Source organism: Myotis brandtii, unplaced genomic scaffold (assembly GCF_000412655.1).
Source record: "Myotis brandtii unplaced genomic scaffold, ASM41265v1 scaffold18, whole genome shotgun sequence".
In the NCBI taxonomy this organism is placed as follows: domain Eukaryota; kingdom Metazoa; phylum Chordata; class Mammalia; order Chiroptera; family Vespertilionidae; genus Myotis; species Myotis brandtii.
Window position 1 is genome coordinate 4486430 of NW_005356674.1, and position 22393 is coordinate 4508822.

Below are 22393 nucleotides of genomic sequence, written 5' to 3' on the forward strand. Positions count from 1 at the left end.
ATGGAGGAGGGAGGGGGAAAAAACATTGATGTGAGAGAGAAACATCAATTGGTTGCCTCACACACACATCCCAACCAGGGCCAGGTATTGAACCTGCAACACAGGTACATGCCCTTGACCAGGAATTGATCCCATGACCCAACAGTGTGTGGGCCGTTGTTCTAACCACATAGCAACACTGGCCAGGGCTTGAACAGGATTTTGATAAAAGTTCTTATACTGGAACATGTAGATGGGAAATTATCATTCACAGAGTATAATGTAGACAGAGAGGAATCAGTCACCATACAAATAAGGAACAAGGCAACATCAAGATAGACACTAGGTCACAAGTCAGGGCTCCACTCATTGGTGCTGTTGATGAATTAGGTTCTTATAGGCATTAACTGTTACCTTCCTTGGGCTAGCATTTTTCTTTAGTAGTAAACTAATACTAAGAATATCTGTTCTTCACCCACTGCCCTATTGTGGTCTTTCAATACCGTTTCCCAAAAAAAAAGAACCGGAATTCTTTGACGAAATGCATGGTTCCAGGATTTAATCAGGAATGGACCAGATAAAACTGTTCCTGAGCCAAAAATCAAGGGAGCTTTGAAAGACTTGAAGAGCTCCCAAAATGGGCCCTTTTGAGCATCTAAAACGATGTTGACGGCAATGGATTTTAACATAAACTGTATAAATCCACCGGCTCATAATGATACCTTTTTAAAAAATTGATCATTTTCAGGTAACTAAGGCACCAGCAATACCTTACTCTAACAGCTGGCTCCATGACGGTATTTCAGAGTAACCAGATAGTGCTGGTTCATGAGGAAAATGTTTCTTCACAGAAGACTCTCAGCTGATAAATATGGAAGAAATCGTAGAGTTAGAAATTATATTTGTAATCCCAATAAAATGTTTGATTCAGGAAAAGTTCATCAATATTTAAATCCCTGTGAACAAAGGGAAATGGGAACTTTACCATTTGAGGGATCAGATTGTCACACCTGAATCCACTCATGAATCTAGCATCACACAAAGTAGGACAAACAGATACTTCGTATTCACGGTTGTAAGGCACCGGCCCTGGGCTTGTTTCTCCTCCCACCCTCAAGAGTTACCTGGACCTACCAGATCTAATGAAGGTGATAGAACTGATTTACAATTTACAAGAAATACAGAAGTTAAATGATATTCGAAAAAGCAGATGCCAGATATTCTTTGGAATAACTGACCGGGTTTCTTTAATAAGATCGTGGCAAGGAAAAAAAGGGGGGGGGGGGGGTGGAGGGTAGAGGGGGCACTCTAGATGAAAATAAATTTAAAAGAAATCTTAACAGTAATTGCCATCACCACCAACAAAAGAAAGAAATATATGCTCTTCAGGAAACGTGATGATGAATGTGAAAGTAGTCCAGACTATTCAGCATAAACAAAACATTGCTTTTAATGTTCAAATGTCAAGCTTTGCTCTTGGGAGTCAATTTGTGATGGTGGATATAACCTTAAAGAGTCAGATAATTCAATTATTGTATAAGCTAAAAGCAAAATACTTTTTAAAAAAGTCAGTGGGAATACATTTATTTATTAAAATACTTTTTTAGTTACCATCAATAAAAAATTTCCTTGTTTTTGTGGCTATAACCTTAAGTAGATAGATTATTTATTATATATGATAAGACGAATACTTTTTGAAAAAACTCAATGGAAATACATTTGTTTATAAATTAAAAAAAGAAAAGAAAAAGGAGCAGAAAAAAATATTTGAAGACATAATGGCCAAGAGTTTTCCAAAATAACAAAACCCAACAGACCACAGGTCCAAGAAACTCAGAGAACTCTAGGCAGGATTAAACAGATACAGATACTCACAACTAGGCATGTCTTGGTCAAACTGCTGATAGTGCAATCGGGTTGTCAGGCTAATCCATCCATCATGAAGTTCCGCAAAGCCTTGCATGTCATTCTTCTAGCAGCCATTGATGACCGCTATCTAGGTCCACTAATACTTCTGGGATTTTCTTCCCAATCTCTCCCAAAGCAAACAAACCATTGGAGATACCATTCCAATTTCCCCTTGCTAACACTGGATCTTCCTTTTATTCTAACTTTTTTGGGGGAGAGGGGGCATGAAAATTTTAATTATGGCTAGAATTTTTTTTTTTGCTGTCATATTAAAAAATGAGTGAGAGTTAAGGGTACTGAAAAACAAATATGAATCTCACAACGGTAGGACTAGGCTCCATGGATATCAGAATGATTAAATTGAGTACACATTTTGTTAGACATTTTTACAAACATCTTCCTTTGAAAAGTTCTTTAGTTAGGAGACTATATTAGAAAATCTTTTGGGAAGCAAACAGTCCATAAGATGGATTAAATTGAATTCCATGAATCAAAGCTTGTTTCATTTGGCTGAAAGGCAATTGAAGTGGCAGTAATGGTAATATTATTTTTAGTGTTTCTTATTTTAATTCTTCATTTTGAGATTTTGGGGTAGGTGGAAAAGTTTTTCTTTAAAATTCAGTATGACCTACATAAATAATTTCCCCTGTTCGTGTGTGTGCACATTCATTCATTCCTGTGACTTGAATCCTGAGGTCCTAACCAACCTAGTTGATCGTGATGCCATACTAAGGGTATTTATATTTCTTGGTTTGGCTTTGTTGGCTCCTCAGGTTATCCTACCCTGCGAATAGAGAAGAACGACCTAAGAAGTGTCACTCTTTTGGAGGCCAAAGCTAAGGTGAAGGATATAGCAATCTCCAGGGAGAGGATAACTCTAAAAGATGTACTCCAAGAAGGTATTTACTATCTCAAAATCAGGTTTTCACAGATGATTTAATGTTAGCACTAACACATTTTTTGTTTCAAATTTTAAGAATTTGATTTTATGTCTAAGGATAGAAAGCAGTGCATAATTTATTTCCTTTATAAAACTGATTTTATTTTTCCCTTCTTTAGATCTTTAATTCGACTTAGTACGGCTTTGGTGTAATTCTTGATTTTCAAGTATATTAAAGCACTTATATTAATGCTTGTTCCCTTTAAAGTATATTTTCTTTCTGTTTAGTTCTTATTTAAAGATTATCACAACCTAGTAGACCTCTTTGAAATAGTCTAAGTAATTTTCTCTGTGGCATATAGTGTGGGGTTCTAGCAGAAGGAGCGTGCATGGGCTTTGGAGTTACACCCAACTTCCAGTTCCATTCCTACAACCTTGTATAAATCACTTCATATATTCTGTGTCCAATTTTCTCTTCTGTAAATTTGGACTACCCGGTCTACTCTTAGGCTAGTTACAATGAAATGATGCACATTAAATCAACTAACACATTTAGGTGTTAGATAGATATTAGTACCCTTTCCTTCCCCACTTGTTGGTCCTTGCTTTGAGTTTTAGGATATTGATTGGAGAGATGGTGAAAGAGGAGGACAGAAATTAATAATAAATACTTTGTTGAGCTCTTCAAGTTGTTAAATACAGAGCTACTCTCCCCCCCCCCCCCCCACCACCACCCCCCTCTGTAATTCGGTTAGGAATGTTTTGGATGCATGAGGCATTTGAATTTATCTGTTGGTTGGGATGCAGTAGGTCAATCACAGCTAATTGGGGATCTTGAACTGTCCCCAGTGGCAAATAGTAATTAACCGATGCAGATGTTTTGTGTCTGTTTTTGAATGTGTGAGAATAGTCCATTTCTCTCCTTTGTCATTGTGTTGAGGCTAAGCCCAGAAATTCAGATGCCTCTGTGGATACCCCACTGCTGAGCTTCAGTGCTCCTGGCTGTATCACTGGTTTATTTAGGATAATTCAGAAAGAATTCTCATGTACTTGTGAGATCTGGTATTTCTGAAAGCAAATTATTTTTTTTTTAAAAAATATACTTTTTATGTATTTCGGAGAGAAAGGGAGAGGGAGGGAGAGAGAAACATCAATGATGAGAGAGAATCATTGATTGACTGCCTCCTGCATGCCCCCTACTGAGGATCGAGCCTGAAACCTGGGCATGTGCCCTTGACCGGAATCAAACCTGGGACTCCTCAGTCCGCAGGCCGACGCTCTCTCCACTGAGCCAAATCAGCTAGGGTGAAAGCAAATTATTTCATAGTAACAAAGAACTTCTAACAGTCATTAAAAAAACAAAGATTTGGGTCTTCTTACTCCAGGGCTATAGTAATGTTGTTGATCACATACACTCTTGTTATGTTTAAGTTATATTGTGGCAGAAAGTTTTGTACTTATAATTTTATGAAGGTTATTTTATGATCTCTCATTTCTTTCCCGTTTAGGTACTTTTGGGCGTATTTTCCATGGGATTTTAATAGATGAAAAAGATCCAAATAAAGAAAAGCAAGCATTTGTAAAAACAGTTAAAGGTAGGAATTTTTTCCATAGTATTTCCATAATGCTTTCCTGTTTAAGGTGGCTCATGCCAGCTAAATTCTGCCTTAAATTCTCAGTGTGTACCAGACCTTTATAAATCAGTCCATGTTAATTTAGCTCATATGAGACTATTAAGGAGTTTTGGGTAGTTCTCATTAAGGTATAGAAGTCTAATAAATTAAGACCTTAAACATTTATTAGATATTACTCAGGCTTTTAGTTAAACTGCATCCACTTGACTTCATTATTGCTACATATAATATTGTGGTTTTCCTAAGTTAAAAATCTTTGGTTTTCACCCTTAAAAAAACATTGTTAAAGGTGGTGAGGGGGAGTAGAAGAGAGCATAGGGGTGATAAATGTTGACAGGAGACTTGACTTGGGGTGGTGAATACATTGTACAATATACAGATGATATGTTATAGAATTATACACCTGAAACTTACATCATTTTATTAACCAGTGTGACCCCAATAAATTCAGTTAGAAAAACAACATTGTTACAGTTTTCCCTCCTCTCTCTCCACCTGCCCAGTACTGAACACTATAAAGAAAAAAGATGAGCCCTGGCTCAGTTGGTTGGAGCATCATCCCATGTTCCAAGGGGTTGTAGGTTTGATTCCCAGTCAGAGCACATATAGCAGGCAACCAATTAATGTTTCTCTCTCCGCCTCTCTTTCTCTCTCTCTCTTTCTCTTCCCTTCCCTCTCTCTCTAGAATCAATAGAAATATAACCTCAGGTAATGATTTTTTTAAAAAGGGGTGACCCACTGTACCTTATGTGAATTTCCTTCCTACTGCCCCTGCCTTTGCTACATAATGCTGCAGAAAATGTCCATATCCATGTGGCCATGTGTGGGCATGTCTTGGTATAGTTTTGCATGTATGGCCGTAATTGGACTTGGCTGCCCCAAGAGGTATTACATTTAAAATTTTGAAAGAAAAAAAAAAATTTTTTTTAAAGATATTGCCAGATTGTTTTCTAAAAGGTATAATACTAGTTTATATTTTCATGAATATATTAACCACCTCAAGAAATGTGATACCTACTTTTTCAATTATTGATTTATATCAACATTTTAAAAGATTTTTTTAATTGAAATTTTTTAGAGAGGAAGGAAGAGGCAGTGAGAGAAATATCGATGTGAGAGTGAAGCATTGATCATGCAGCTGCTTCCTGCACAAACCGGACCAGGGATCAAGCCCAAACCTGGGCATGCACCCTGACTGGGAACTGAACTGGCCACTCCTCAGTGCATGGAATGGTGCCCCATCAACTGAGTCACACCGCTAGGGCATGATTTACATAAATTTTTTAGTTAGAGATTTCCTAACAGAATATATTAGAATATTATTTATATATGGCTTATTCCCTAATATAAATTAAATACTAGTAAGACTTTAAAACATTCGAATTTTAATTATTTATAATTGATGTTTCTAAGAGCTTAAATAATTCTTAGTATTTAAGAGAAAGAAAAATGTGGTAATTTATAAGGTGCTTAGTGTCTGACACTGATATAGATTGAGATGATAAGATAATAATTTTGAAAAAACAAATTTAGCATTTTGAATGCAGAAATTGAGGGCAAAATTAAATTCAATTTTATGAGTAGGAGGTGACAACTTTATGAAGTTTACAAAGTTAGTTTGTAAGAACATGTTTCTAAATTTACTTAAAGTGATTCATGGACACATGTTTATTGTTTCTAAAAAGTTGGGTTGTACTAATCTAACAAAAATTCTTTGGGATTTGATTTCTTTGAATTTAGCAAAATTGCTTGTTTAAGGGTGGTACAAACACACACTCACACTTTTTATCTTTTCTAAGTAAATGGTTTAACTCAGTATATTGTTCAGTACTTATATTATTCACCCACTTTTTCTAGCCCCAAAATAACTTTAAAGGTTAACATTTAAATCAGGTCCCACCAGATTTTCTGTCTAGTTTTGAGGGATAGTGTACATAGTACTCTTCGTAATTATAAACTTTGAACTCTACGTTTAATAACCACTGCCTTTGGTTACACTTTCCCCATTTTTTAAGGAAACATTTCCCCTTAATTCTAGTATTTCTTCTGGGCTTTATAAATATTATTTGGACAGCTTAGCCTGGGCTGTTATTAATTTGTCCTGAATGAATCTTGAATTAACAAAAGAGATTTCTGTACAGAATTGGGTTGATAAAGGGCTGGAAGGGGAGAAAGAAGGAAATAATAGTGATAAGGAAACACAATGTGGATGCTGGGACTGTTTCACAAGATAAGGCTTCTCTTTCCGTATACACTTGAATTGGAGTCACTTGCTTGGTTCTCCGCCTAACCACTGTGATGGCAATGTTCTCTCTGAGCCAGGCGGAAACAGGAGAAAGCACAGTGAGTCCTTAGCCAATATATGGTCATGATTTGCTTTGGAAACAAAGAGGAAGTGCTTTGACCACAGTCCTCGCCTCCAAATCGTTAGATAACTTCACATGATTTTCTCTGAGATTTATTTTTTTACAATGTTATGTTTATTTCTTAATTAAGCCTATATATAACTGAAAGTACTTTCGCAAATCTCTATGCTTTGTTACATGCCACACAATTAGAAGTGCAGCTTAAATGCAAAAATAATATGTTTTGAAATGATCATTGACCTTTACCTTAGGGCAAACTTTGGCTTAAAAAATTCATAGTTTTGCAAAGACACTTAATAGATATTCCAATATAAATTTCTAGAGATTAAAGTTAGGAATCTGAATATTTCACACAGGATTATGAAATTGAATTTAATAAAATAAATGAATTAATTTGAGTTTTTTTGTGTTAAGTTCTTATTTAATAGCTAATCTTTTGTAACTTGTGAATGTTTTTTTATATCATTTTGTTCTCTCGTAGCTTTTACAGTGTGAATTATTTTATGATATCCTTTTCAAACGTATCCATCTTGAAAATAGATCTTTCAGTATTTAAAATTAAAAGACTAGGACTAGACTGGAAAAGGGATCTAGGAAAATTATTTTTTTCTTAATAGTGGGTAAAATTATTTTTTCTCCAATTCAGTGTTTTCTTAGATCATCATCCAGTTCAGGTATCTCTTACTTAATAGAACATGTTTATATCAAAGTTAAGAACTGGAAAAATATTATGCATAAAATGACACATCCTGAAAATACCTTTTGTTCTATTTGGGTCTCTGTACCAGTTAATGGGAAAGTGGTATACGCTTACCAACTGGTGTGGCCCTCCAATGATTACTAGTTTTTGATCCTAAAAACATCCTGCCAGCCCCCAAATAGTCTGGCTATAATTTTGTTAAAAATTATTTAGATTACAGAAAGACTAATAATAAGGCACAGCCTGTCGTTTACTGAGTGATCCTAAATGTTTAGCAGTTTTTAGACAACTAGAGTTTATTTCACTGGACATTGGTGTGGATCACCATTTCCAAAGAAGTACCAAGTGTTCCACATCCTTGGCTTTTTGTCCACGTATTTGACATTCCGACAAAAGTCTTAACTAAGTGAAGCTTCCTGGAAAGGGACACTAATAGCAAGTCGTGGGAGAGGGAAGTAAATTAAACATCTGTTAGAGTTGGAAGTAAATGAAATTTGCAATTTATCAGCTTTAAGGAGTGAATGTGACATGTAATCCTAGTGCCTGAGCTCAGTGGTCCAGATTTTACTGTTGGTTTTGCATTTTACTAGGTAGGGCTGGGATGTGGATCTTGGCTTTGCCAATCTTTATATCTTCTCCTCCCTCTAATATTGCATTGGTCAGAAGCTTTATAAATTATTATTACTATTTTTACTGTTATTATTACTATTTTTACTGTTGACAGTAAAAACTATTTTTATGGTTTCTTTGAAAGTGTTTTTAAGGATATACTCATGTTTTTTTGGCATCTAAGACCTTTTTTTAAAAAATGACACTCATTTTTAATTTTATAATGAAAATATACTTTTTGCTTACTGGAAATGTTCTTTTCAAAGAGTGGAGAAATGCCTTCTCTTTAATTTTTTTTTCTTATTGATTTGTATAAACTCTTTAAAGAAGGGGGACAGAAAGGAAAAGGAAATTAGCCCTTTGTGTGCCTTATGTGTTGCAGATATTCTTCCAATCTGTTATTAACTTCTCTACTTTGTTTATAGAACCTTAATTTCTAAGTTTTATGTAGTCAGATTTATCTTTAATGACTTCTGTTACTGTTGACCTATTCAACAAGACACTACCTACTGCAATAGAATTTTAAGCAAGACCTATTTAAATTTACTTGAGACAATTATTTACTAATAGCAGAGAATAGTAATAGTACTATATGTATATACAGTATTGTCATTCAAAATAATGTCTTTTTCTTGACGTAGATCAAGCTTCTGAAATTCAGGTGACAATGATGCTCACTGAAAGTTGTAAGCTGCGAGGCCTTCATCACAGGTGAGAGGAAAAGCCGCCAGCACTTGTTAAGCATGGTGGCACTGTACTTCACATCTTTATTTTAAGAACATTGTGATGTGTTCTGAATTGAATAGTGTCTTTTTGGATAGTTTGGGTTTTCTCTGAGTATAAAAGGGAAAGGCATGCTCATAGCATAAAATTTAAAATGCAATCAAGTCTATACAAGAGCATATAAGCCTACATCTGGATAATCATAGCTAAGCATTGGAGAGTTTATACATATTTATGTGCATATTTCCCGTCAAAAATAGAATAATGATAATACATGTGCTAAAAAACTTTGTTATGAAATTTTTGAACCTAGAGAATGCTGAAGTCAAGAATAATAAACACGAAAAGACTGCCTCCTAAATTCATTGTTGGTTATTAACATTTTGCCATTTTTATTTGCATGTGTACATTTAAGTGTATGTGTAACATCTGTCTAGATAGATGGTAGATATTTGTGAGTGTGGAAGTATTTTAAAGTAAATTGGACATCTGAATACTTTTGATTCATTTAAAAGAATATCTTTCTATATAATCATATACTGTTATTATCCTTAGCAAGGTTAACATGCTTCTTGGTATAACAAAACAATATCTAACTTTTCATGTCAGTCACTGTAAATTCATGACCACATTTAAAAAGGCTACTTAGTAGTTCATTAAATCAGTGTACTACCACATTTCATTTAACCAATCTCTTGTTAGGTCATAGTATGATTTTTGTTGTTGTTGTTGTTGCTGTTAATCCTCACCTGAGGATATTTTTCCATTGATTTTTTTAGGGAGAGTAGAAGAGAGAGGGAAAGACAGAGAGAAACATCGATGTGAGAGAAACACATCGATTGGTTGCCTCCTGCAAGAGCCTCGACCAGGGCCTGGGCCAGGGAGGAGCCTGGAACCAAGGTATGTGCCCTTGACTGGAACCAAACCCAGGACCCTTCGGTCCGCAGGCCAACGCTCTATCTACTGAGCCAAACTGGCTAGGGCAGTCATAGTATGATTTTTAAAAAGATACTTGTAGCTCTATATGAAGAGCTTTTAAAATATATGTTTTATTGATTTTTAGAGAGAGGGAAAGAGAAAGAAAAACATTGGTATGAGAGTAGAACATGATCAGCTGCCTCCGGAATGCCCCCTGCTGGGATCAAACCTGAAATCTGGGCATATGCCCTGACTGGGAAACGAACCAGCAACCTTTTGGTGCACAGGATGACACCCAACCAACTGAGCCACACCGACCAGGGCTAAAAGCTTGATATTAGTCTTCTTCATAGAGCTGTGACAAAAAGCTTTTACCTTCTGAGCCAACACAATAGCCGTTGGTGTGAATGAATCAAAATTACACTTTTTTTTGGGTCGGATCAGCAAAAAGTGTTTTTTGGGGGGTGCCGCGGAATTTTAGTACTTTATGTGTGCCACGAGATGAAAAGGCTGAGCATCGCTGCCTTCCAGCTCTGACTCTGCAAGGACACTCGGCAAGACTGAGAGCTTTTTTTTTCTTTGATTTGTATAAACTCTTTAAAGAAGGGGGACAGAAAGGAAAAGGAAATTAGCCCTTTGTGTGCCTTATGTGTTGCAGATATTCTTCCAATCTGTTATTAACTTCTCTACTTTGTTTATAGAACCTTAATTTCTAAGTTTTATGTAGTCAGATTTATCTTTAATGACTTCTGTTACTGTTGACCTATTCAACAAGACACTACCTACTGCAATAGAATTTTAAGCAAGACCTATTTAAATTTACTTGAGACAATTATTTACTAATAGCAGAGAATAGTAATAGTACTATATGTATATACAGTATTGTCATTCAAAATAATGTCTTTTTCTTGACGTAGATCAAGCTTCTGAAATTCAGGTGACAATGATGCTCACTGAAAGTTGTAAGCTGCGAGGCCTTCATCACAGGTGAGAGGAAAAGCCGCCAGCACTTGTTAAGCATGGTGGCACTGTACTTCACATCTTTATTTTAAGAACATTGTGATGTGTTCTGAATTGAATAGTGTCTTTTTGGATAGTTTGGGTTTTCTCTGAGTATAAAAGGGAAAGGCATGCTCATAGCATAAAATTTAAAAATGCAGTCAAGTCTATACAAGAGCATGTAAGCCCACATCTGGATAATCATAGCTAAGCATTGGAGAGTTTATACATATTTATGTGCATATTTCCCGTCAAAAATAGAATAATGATAATACATGTGCTAAAAAACTTTGTTATGAAATTTTTGAACCTAGAGAATGCTGAAGTCAAGAATAATAAACACGAAAAGACTGCCTCCTAAATTCATTGTTGGTTATTAACATTTTGCCATTTTTATTTGCATGTGTACATTTAAGTGTATGTGTAACATCTGTCTAGATAGATGGTAGATATTTGTGAGTGTGGAAGTATTTTAAAGTAAATTGGACATCTTAACACTTTTGATTCATTTAAAAGAATATCTTTCTATATAATCATATACTGTTATTATCCTTAGCAAGGTTAACATGCTTCTTGGTATAACAAAACAATATCTAACTTTTCATGTCAGTCACTGTAAATTCATGACCACATTTAAAAAGGCTACTTAGTAGTTCATTAAATCAGTGTACTACCACATTTCATTTAACCAATCTCTTGTTAGGTCATAGTATGATTTTTGTTGTTGTTGTTGTTGCTGTTAATCCTCACCTGAGGATATTTTTCCATTGATTTTTTTAGGGAGAGTAGAAGAGAGAGGGAAAGACAGAGAGAAACATCGATGTGAGAGAAACACATCGATTGGTTGCCTCCTGCAAGAGCCTCTACCAGGGCCTGGGCCAGGGAGGAGCCTGCAACCAAGGTATGTGCCCTTGACTGGAACCAAACCCAGGACCCTTCGGTCCGCAGGCCAACGCTCTATCTACTGAGCCAAACTGGCTAGGGCAGTCATAGTATGATTTTTAAAAAGATACTTGTAGCTCTATATGAAGAGCTTTTAAAATATATGTTTTATTGATTTTTAGAGAGAGGGAAAGAGAAAGAAAAACATTGGTATGAGAGTAGAACATGATCAGCTGCCTCCGGAATGCCCCCTGCTGGGATCAAACCTGAATCTGGGCATATGCCCTGACTGGGAAACGAACCAGCAACCTTTTGGTGCACAGGATGACACCCAACCAACTGAGCCACACCGGCCAGGGCTAAAGACCAGGGCTAAAAGCTTGATATTAGTCTTCTTCATAGAGCTGTGACAAAAAGCTTTTACCTTCTGAGCCAACACAATAGCCGTTGGTGTGAATGAATCAAAATTACACTTTTTTTTGGGTCGGATCAGCAAAAAGTGTTTTTTGGGGGGTGCCGCGGAATTTTAGTACTTTATGTGTGCCACGAGATGAAAAGGCTGAGCATCGCTGCCTTCCAGCTCTGACTCTGCAAGGACACTCGGCAAGACTGAGAGCTGGATGCAGTTCTCGCCTAAGTTCCCACAGAAACCACCCTTCTTCCACCGTGTTCTTCTCTACGGCACCTGCTTCTGCTCTCATCCACTCTTCTTCGATCCCAGACCTTCCTCCTTGTCCTCCTTTACTTTATGAAATGGGTGGAATGAAGAGCAGCCATTTGTACCTTGAAACATTTTCGTGCCACTTGTTACCTTTCCCAGAGGGGATTTTAATCCTCTGGTGATAGAAAAAGGATGTGATCTCCTCCAGCAAACTTGCTGTGCCTGGATAAATGCCTTAAACTCTGCTCAGGGAATTGCAGTCGTGAGGAAAGGAGCAGAGGAATAATTTTGGGGGAGGTGGTGGTAAAGAGCTTGGGCACCTCTTCACATCCCCCCTGAAATGCTCACTTAATCCTGAGGGCAGACTTGCTGTAGTCACTGTAGTGTGCATGGGACTTCCGGAGTTTTCATCTCCCCTGTGCTCCCTTTTGTTCCCCTGGGAGGAAATGTCCCGGGGGAAGTGTGAGGGTTTTGGAATCAGATGAAGATTTGCTTTTTATTCTTTGTGTACTTGCTTTTTGACCTTGACATTACCTAACCTCTCTCTTCACTTCTGCCTGCGAAGTGGGACTCATCGTCACTGCCCCTCTCAGGCTGCAGTGCAAGCAGAAGCCTTACGGAGAGGTCACCGCATACAGGTTTACTTATCTGAGTCCACATTTCCCCAGCCCCTCGAGCCAGTGCTTCCTCTCTGGGAACTCCTGCACACACAAGGGGAGCCCACAGCTTTCACATGCACACCGATGGTCAGGCCACAATGTGATGGTGGGTTTAAAAGAGAAACACGTATGCTCAATTGAGACAGTTTAGGAAGTGCAGAAAAGCAAGTTAGAACTGATCCAGAGTCCCACAACTCAACACAACAACTCCTTAATCGTGGCATCTTTCTGTGCAGTTTTATCCCTCCCTCACCTCCCATGACTGTAATTATCCTGCAAACAGGTGACTTTTGTGTCTTGCTTTCCTACGAGATCAGCTTTTACTCATGTTCTCGTAACAGCTCTTCTTTACTGACTTTTTGGTCATTCAAGTGGTTTGCAACTTTTTGTAATTAATAGTAATTGTACTTGCTCTTGTAGCTTTTTTCCTTATTAAACATGTTTGGAAGCAGAGTATGCTAAGTTAAGGAACAGGAATGTTTTTAAAGCTATATTATTTCTGTGTTTATCAACTATTTATTAAATGCTTGCTTTCTGTGATATAAAATATGAGGCATTAGGTGTAAAAATAAGAGACCGTGTTAGTTTTTGCCTTCTAGGAGTTTTCAGCTTAGTGGGGAAGATAAGGTAATTATATAAAAAGTCACATAACTGTGGGAAAAATTAACGGTTATTTCCAGATACCAATTAGGCAGTAGGGTGAAATGTATTTATTGTGCCATAGAAATGAAACAGGGAATAAGATTGTTTACCACATGCTTAACTTTGCACATTACAGCAAAGTCTTATGGTTGGTGGGATTCCTATGTTAGAGGTATGGAAACTAAGGCCAAAAGAGATGGTCACACAGACAGTTAATGGTAAATTATGGTTTTGGAAATTGGATTCTAAATACCATGCGACCAGCTAAGACCGTCTTGGCTTTTGCGACAGTTTCAGCCTCTGAAAGGCCTTCTTGATTGTCATATTCTTGTCCACCGTCTGCATCAGGCCTTTTTTTAAAGTGTGATGATGGACAGAATCGGTTATTATCATAATATTCTCATAGTCAAACATTTGTCTCTAATTATCCTGTAGAGTAAAGATTGAGTGTGGCCAGATGTGTCTCCAGAGAATTCAGTCCACAGGAAGCAGCTTTGAGTTTATAACTTTCCCCATCGAGAGAGTGCATCTATGGGAAATATTAAAGTCTACTTTAAAGGAGCATTTATAATTTTATGTTTTTAATGGTAATCATGTTTCTAAGTACATATGTTAGAGATAATTCTTATTTTATTTTAGGTTTTCTTTATTGCTGTTTATTCCAAGTAAGCTCCTGAAGTTTTAAGTTTCACTTGTGTTTCTCCTGATTTCTGATTATTTTATAGAAATCTTCTTCCTATTACCCATGTGTGTATAGAAGAAGGAGAAAAGCCCATGGTGATATTGCCTTACATGAATTGGGGGAATCTAAAATTGTTTTTACGGCAGTGCAAATTAGTAGAGGCCAATAATCCTCAGGTGAGAAAATTTGCCAAGTACCAGTTATTTACCAGTAGTTTCTGATATTGTCTTTGAAAGCAGATGTTTACATTCTTAACTATACTCTGTGTGAAGGCCTGCAAAAAGAAACTCAAAGTGAATCAGAAGGTATAACCTGTTGGTCTAGAGCAGTGGTTCTCAACCTTCCTAATGCTGCGACCCTTTAATACAGTTCCTCATGTTGTGGTGACCCCCAACCATAAAATTATTTTCGTTGCTACTTCATAATTGTAATTTTGCTACTGTTATGAATCGTAATGTAAATATCTGATATGCAGGATGTGTTTTCATTGTTACAAATTGAACATAATTAAAGCATAGTGATTAATCACAAAAACAATATGTAATTATATATGTGTTTTCCGATGGTCTTAGGCGACCCCTGTGAAAGGGTTGTTCCACCCCCAAAGGGGTCGCGACCCACAGGTTGAGAACCTCTGGTCTAAAGGAAGATTGCTTTATGATTCCTGCCTAAAGGTGTACACTTTGCTGATGCTGAAGTTTTTCCTTGTTTACCCATTGTGTGTGTATTTAGAATCACCTCAAAATCCCCGTAACACCCTCCCAGTAACACCCTCCCAGTCATTTCACGGCTGTAAGATGATAGTCATCTAAGCATTTCTTTCTCTGCACTGCTTGTGCCATAGCTGTGAAGCATTAGTCACATTGCAAACGCATCGTGATGGTAGTGGTGCCAAAACCTAGTAGGTGTTTGCTGCCACTGTATCTTGTAGCCCCATTAAGTTTGTTTCAAGATGTTATAATAATGTACTTACTACGGTTGCCAGGAGAACATGGATTCAGAGGCTGCATTGAGTATTTGGCTTAATATGTTTGACATGCTTTGTAAACGGACAGGATTAAAGCTGGCTCCTAACCAGTGGTTGGAGGCTGAAGCCCCAGCATCACTTGGGGAGGAAAGTCATTCCTCCGCCCACAGAACTGGCATCCTGGCTCCAGGGAGCACCCCAGCGTGGAGAGAGCTGGAGGATTGTAGTCGTCTGAAAATGGTCCCTAGGGGATAATCTCCTACTAAAAACTATTTGAGAAGAAAAGAACTGGTTGTTGAGTAATAAGCATCTGAAATGTTACCTTGTGTGTTCAGCATTGAGCAGACACTTACGAGCAGCTAGCTGCTCTGTGTGCTGGATGCTGGGGAGATATATACCTAACAGATGAGAGAAGGAAATGGTAAATTATTTTACAGAGTAAGGACTATAGTAGATAGAAGTACATACAAGGAACGTATTCTTAGTCAAAAAGTAGCTTTAAAAAACAAACAGCGTGTAAGTATTAAAAGTATTTGGGATAGAGTGGGATTATGGAATAAAATAAGCAGCTGCCATCGTAATTTTTGTGCTAACTGCAAACATTGTCATTTTCTGTTCCCACAGGCAATTTCTCAGCAAGACCTGGTACACATGGCTATTCAGATTGCCTGTGGAATGAGCTATCTGGCCAGAAGGGAAGTCATCCACAAAGACCTGGCTGCTAGGAACTGTGTGTAGGTGCCACGGGCTCATCGCTGTCAGCAGATGTTTAGTGTTCCTTGGATTTGGGGTTCTTTCCAGAAATCACAGTGGGAATTACGTTGTATTTAAGAGTCACTGTGACCTATATTTTTTAAATATTCTGATTGCATTTGATATTTGTATCTTTACTTTTCAGCATTGATGACACACTTCAAGTTAAGATCACAGACAATGCCCTCTCCAGAGACTTGTTCCCCATGGACTACCACTGTCTAGGGGACAACGAAAACAGGCCAGTTCGGTGGATGGCTCTGGAAAGTCTGGTTAATAATGAGTTCTCCAGCGCTAGTGATGTGGTAAGTGCTGGGGCCCGGATGTCAACAAAATGGAAACAAGGCTTTCTGTTTTAAAATAATAATAATAATTACCATTATTATTATTATTATTATTATTATTATTGAAATCTAGTAACTTTTCCCTGAAATTTCTCATTGAGAAAGCAAGTGTAGTTAGCTCAGCCAGCCAGTTTACAGAGAGAAGCTGTGACCCAAACTATGGTCCATCGTTGTGTGGCATCTCACAATAACCAGATGAGGAGCACTGTTAACACTATGGGGCAGCTAACTAACTACTATTATCTCAGTATTAAAGGTGACAACATTGAGGCTTAGAGAGGTTACAATATTTTATTATTTTTATTTTCTCATTGAAGTCTCAAAATGACTAAGTGGTTCCAAGATCAAAAAAATTTACTGTTTTCTTTTTTAAAATGACCTCTTCTAAGTATTATGACCTGCGTAATTTATAATTCCTCAGATGTCACTCTTTCCCTCTGTCAGCTTCTGGGTGGTCTGCCCACTCGAGCAGATCATGTAGTGGGATTCTTTATACTTAGTGATGTTCAGTTTCAGAAGTCACATATACTTATGGGTATTTTGCAGGCATTTTTAAATTCTGTCATTTTTTATTCTGTTTTGAAAGATGAATTTATTTTCCTGTCTCTTACTGGACTTTATTGTAGTGAATATTCAGAGGTTAGCTTAAACTGCAGATAAGGTAGGTATAAGTACAGGGAGCTACGGAAACATATTTTTGGTCACAAAGTAGCTTTTTGAAACATTCAGAGTGTAGGTATAAAGAAGTATTTTGGGGTAAAATGGGATTGTGGAATAAAATAAACAGTTGTGCCTGGCTGGTGTGCCTCAGTGGTTGAATAGTTGACCCATGAACCAGGAGGTCATGGTTCGATTCCCGGTCAGGGTACATGCCTGGGTTGGGGGCTTGATCCCCTAGGGTGTGCAGGATATAGCTGATCAATGATTCTATCTTATCATTGTTATTTCTCTCTCTACCTCTAAAATCAATAAAAACATACTTTAAAAAAGAAGCAATTGCCATCATAATTTTTGTGTTAACTGCAAACACTGAATGATCAGTGATATCTGTTAGTGTTACATGTAAAATCTTAATAGAGTAATTTGTTTCAAAGTTACAACTGTAAAAAATAGGCTTACTATATTATTATATATTGTGTCTCATTTTATTTATAGTATCAAGTTATCCTTTTACTTCTACTGCTAAGTGTGTGTGCTGTAAGGATTACTCTTTTAACACACTCTTTCCCTCAGTGGATTAGCGTCCTGTGGCCACTGTAACAGATTACAACAACCTTGGTGGTTTTCAGTGACAGAGATTTATTCTCTCAGAGTTGAGTTCTGGAAGCCAAATGTGTGAAATCCAGAGGCAGGCAGGGCTGTGCTTCCTCCAGAGGCTCTCAGAGGCAAACCCTCCTTACCTCTCCCACCTTCAGGGGGCAGTTGCCCTTTCCTGGTTTGGGGCTGCCTCCCCCTGCTGCATGTTCAGATCACTTTCTCCTTCCTATGTCTCTGTCTCTCAAAACTCTCTCTGCCTCTCATAATGATGGATATGATTGTATTTAGGACCCAGCTACATAAGTTAGGATAAGCTTCTATTCTCAAGGTCTTTAACTTAATCACTTTTTTTTTTGCCAAATAAGGTAATATTTACAAGTCTCAGGGGTTTGAATGTGGACATATCTTTGGGGCCATCTTTCAACGTACTACATTCAGTAATTGAAATTATTTAAGACTTCTGTATTGAAAACTTGATATTTTCACTTAAAATCCTTGACATTAGAATGATTTGATAAGGGGAGAAACCCTCTCTTGTTAATTAAAATCTAATTACCTTTTTTCTTTTTCAGAAGCGAGGTTAGCTATTTGATAATAGGGTGCCTTTTTTATATACCAAGTGTCTTGATTAAATGTGTTCACTTGATGTGGGTGAACAATTTACTTACGTTGTCTTTTGCCTTTTTTCTGTTAATTAAAGTCTTCTATTGTGCATATCTTCAAAAGACTTTGTTTTAACTTAACTTAAAATCAACCACTCTCAGGGAAAAAAACCATATCTGACACTTGTCATACAGGCAGAGTAAATATGAGTGAAGATGAGGAAGGGAGGTTTTCCTTTAGGAGCAGCTGCACAAGTTCACAGTGGATACAAACTTATTGCCATAGCTGTTCCCAGCCAGAGGCTTGGGTGGGGAAATACATCTACAATGGGGCCTTGACTTACGAGTTTAATTCGTTCAGAGACCGAGCTTGTTAAGGAGCTCGTTAACTCAAATTACTCTATCAACTCAATGCAAAAAATCGTCTCAAAAAACTCGTTAGTCGGGACACTCGTAAGTCAAGGCCCCACTGTAGTCTCTTATATCTGAACCCTAAGGGCTCAGCTTGTATAGCAGTGGGGAACTAGGCCTCTGTTTCCTCAGAGCTTTCATAATAGAATAAAACTTCTCTAACATTGTCAAGAAGTTACAATTTCAAGTAAAACAGTACAAATATGCAAAGCATCTAAAGAAAACCTGGAAGCTTTCTTTAGGGAGAAGGGTTGCTTTTTTGTTTTTGATTCTTCTCAAATAATATAAAAAGAGAAAACAGAATTGGAGTTTTAGGCCAGCACACAGCTACTGTATTGAATGACAGTAAGGACCAATTGTACTATTTGATAGGGTGCTTGTTTTTAGGGTTACCAAATCTTTAGTCAGGAGTTCTGAATCGTAGCTGGAATTCTTCACCAGTTTCTACATTAAGCAAAGCTTTGTTTATAGGGTGTGGGGGAAAACAGGTTTAACTTTGGTTTTAAAATACAGTTTTTTTTGTTTTTTTAAATATATTTTTATTGATTTCAGAGAGGAAGGGAGAGGGAGCGAGAGATAGCAACATCAATGATGAGAGAGAATCATCAATGGGCTGCCTCCTGCACGCCTCCTACTGGGGATCAAGCCCAAACCCAGGCATGTGCCCTGACTGGGTATCGAACCCTCCCAAATACTAGTATCTTTTGCCTTGGATAATTGAGGTTTAAAGGAAGAGGAATACCCTTTTGTTTCCTAAGACTATGATGTTGCTGTTAGTGTAAAAATCCTGCTTTTCAATTTTATAGGATTGAATATTTTTTGAATTCTTAAATCAGCTACATCAATGATAATAATAATAAAAATTACTTGATAAAAAGGAAAGATAATTCACCACCCAAATGCAATATGTACTACTCTTAATGAAGAGATTAAATATAAAAGCTGTGTGGCCTGTCTGGTGTAGCTCAGTGGTTGAGTGTCAACCCACGAACCAGAAGGCCACGGTTTGATTCCCAGTCAGGGTACATGCCTGGGTTGCAGGCTCGATCCCCTGTAGAGGGCATGCAGGAGGCAGCTGATCAGTGATTCTCTCTCATCATCGATGTTTCTATCTCTCTGTTCCTCTCCCTTCCTCTCTGAAATCAGTAAAAACATTAAAAACACACACCATGATTTAAAAAAGAAAAATGTGAAACAAATGAAACAGAAACAGTCCCATAGATACAGAGAACAAACTGATGGTTCCCAGAGGGGGAGGTAAGTGGGAGGATTAACAGAAAAGGGGAAGGTAATTAAGTACAAAATTCCAGTTATGTTTGCGAGTGTAATGTACAGCATAGGGAATAGTTGCAATAACAGCAAAGTTATTAATATTGTAATAACTTTGTAACAGACAGATGGTTACTAGACTTATTGTGAATCACTTCATAAGGTATATAAATACTGTATACTAGAGGCCCGGTGCATGAAATTCGTGCATGGGGGCGTCCCTCAGCCCAGTCTGCACCCTCTCCAATCTAGGACCTCTTGGGGGATGTCCGAATGCTGGCAGTTGGACATCTCTCTTGCAGTCTGGGACCGCTAGCTCCTAACTGCTCACCTGCCTGCCGGTCTGATCCCCCTAACTGCTCTCCCCTGCTGGCCTCATCAGGATGTCCAGATGATGTCCGGTCTAATTAGCATATTACCCTTTTATTAGTATAGATAAATACTGCATCATTGTATTGTACACCTGAAACTAATATAATATTGTATGTTAACTGTAATTCAAAATATATTTAAAAATAATAGTATAAATCAGGAAAATGTATAGGTATAATCATTATGCTTTTTTTCTTTATGGATGGAGTTGGGAGTTTAAAAGCTATACTTAATTTTCTGTTTTTGGGCTGAAAAACATCATGCAGATTCACATGCAAAACAAATAATATAACCGCACTCCCACCAGAGTCCCTACACATGTAAAATACATATTTTAGGTATAAATGTAACAACTAATTATATTACTGCCGTGGAGGGGACATTTTCTTTGTCCTTTTAACATTTTTGTTTTTTGTTGTTGTTTTTTTAGTTAAAAACTCTACATGATTTTTTTAGGAATATACTAATGTTTTCCATCGTACAAATAATACATTTTATCTCTGGGTTGTGTTTTCACAATTTTTAATGGAAAGATTCTATTTTTCAATATGTCAAGATTCTTATAAAGCTAATATCAGCTTTTAACTGTTGAACTTAGGAAATGCGCACAACTAGATTTGACTAGTTATAAATCTCCTTCAAACATTATTTTAAGATATGATGTCATCATGGGCATTCTTAAGAATTTCTGGATATTGTTTTTATTCTGTTTTCATCAGATGTGAATTCCATTATAGATTTTTTTTGGTGACTTTCTTTTCCTTTATTTGAAAATAATTTTTTGATTTATATCTTCTTTGAATTCTTTAGCTAATTGTAGCTAACAATTCTGCTGTTAAAAGACTATCTTTTATTAAGAGACTAAATGCAATCAAGAATGCACAATTAAGAGTTTCGTTCTTGTTGGTTTTCTTGTCTTTATGGTATTACATTGTGTTTAAAAAGCATTTTCTTGGGATAAACAAGTCAAGGAAATGGTTTTAATGCTAATCACATCCGTGTGGTTTATGGTCACAAGGAGATCCTTTAAGATATTGGAACAGTTTTTAGGGTGCAGGGCCTCTATACTGTTTATTTTGTAAACATGAAGCATTGCCTGGAGGAGGGAGATCTGTGAAGTTATCTGGGTAGGACATTTAAAGGAGAGGGCTTCTTATTACCTGTAAACACTGCCTAGTCCCTTGGAAAGTCATTGCCACGCCCTGAGCAGACCTGAGCAGGAGAAACTCACACTCATAACTTACCCCTGAGGATTGGTCTTTTGACCTAAAACTACTCTAGTATCAAAGATAAAACTGTACTTTTCAGAGAATCCTTTCCCCCCCCCATCACCATTATCTCCGCTATACCCTTCTCCACCTCCCCACCCCACACAGTCACCACACTGTTATCCGTGTTCGTGAGCTCTTTCTCTTTTTTTCCCCCCTCAATCCCTCTAGAAAACTTTTTGTTTTATGTTTTATCTTCATTATTAATTTTAGAATAATGCTGAGATGCCTAATATGTATTTGCTGCCATTATGGTTGCAGATTTTATATATCAATAATCTTAGACTTACTGTTTAAATATGAAATTCAGGTTAAGAGGAATTGATATAAAGACATTATGGAAAAGCTAAAGAGATGATAGTATTATTCAGACACTAGGAAATAAAGATTTGAATTTTAAAATTAAGATACTGTTTAGTTTTATTTAAAAGTATTTATTAGCCCTCATATTTCCTGGGAATGAGAAATAAATGGGTTTACTTCAAGAACAGTTAATATATTTTCAGAGGTGACCAGTTGCTATTTTTTGATTGAGTAATTGCCTTGATGTATTTCCTGTGTTTGGCTCTCCCTAAGAATAGATATTTTCCTTAAGAGATCTTGTTAGCATTCCTGCCCTGCCCTTTGTATGTAACATTCCCTTCAGATAGACCCAGTGCTCTGGTGGAGCAGTGTCTTGGCATCTGGGACAGTGGAGGAACATGCCATGAATAGCAGAAATGTATGCCTGCCTGGTAGGCATCCAATGTTGGCTCTTCTGTCTTCCCTAATCACAGAGCCTAGGACAGATTTACAGCAGAAGGAGTATCTTTTCAGTCACGTGTAATATTATGCCTAAAGATAGCTGATTTTTAAAGTTGTGTTAGCAACATGTACTGAATTTGATATGTGATGCAATCAATGCATTT

The 22393-nt window shown here is 37.1% G+C and overlaps 1 protein-coding gene across 4 annotated transcripts in view; it reads left to right on the top strand.

Annotated features, from left to right (window-relative positions):
- RYK (receptor-like tyrosine kinase) overlaps nucleotides 1–22393 on the top strand; it is a 64726-nt gene that overhangs the window by 26754 nt on the left and 15579 nt on the right. For 2 of the 4 annotated variants that reach the window (XM_014537517.1, XM_014537514.1), the window contains 6 exons: nucleotides 2661–2786; nucleotides 4276–4362; nucleotides 8718–8787; nucleotides 14286–14418; nucleotides 15834–15943; nucleotides 16108–16267. In XM_014537517.1, the coding sequence (XP_014393003.1) occupies nucleotides 2661–2786; nucleotides 4276–4362; nucleotides 8718–8787; nucleotides 14286–14418; nucleotides 15834–15943; nucleotides 16108–16267 (686 nt within the window). Of the gene's footprint in view, nucleotides 1–2651; nucleotides 2787–4275; nucleotides 4363–8717; nucleotides 8788–14285; nucleotides 14419–15833; nucleotides 15944–16107; nucleotides 16268–22393 lie in introns of all 4 variants that reach the window. The other 2 variants (XM_014537515.1, XM_014537516.1) reach the window with 1 other exon arrangement.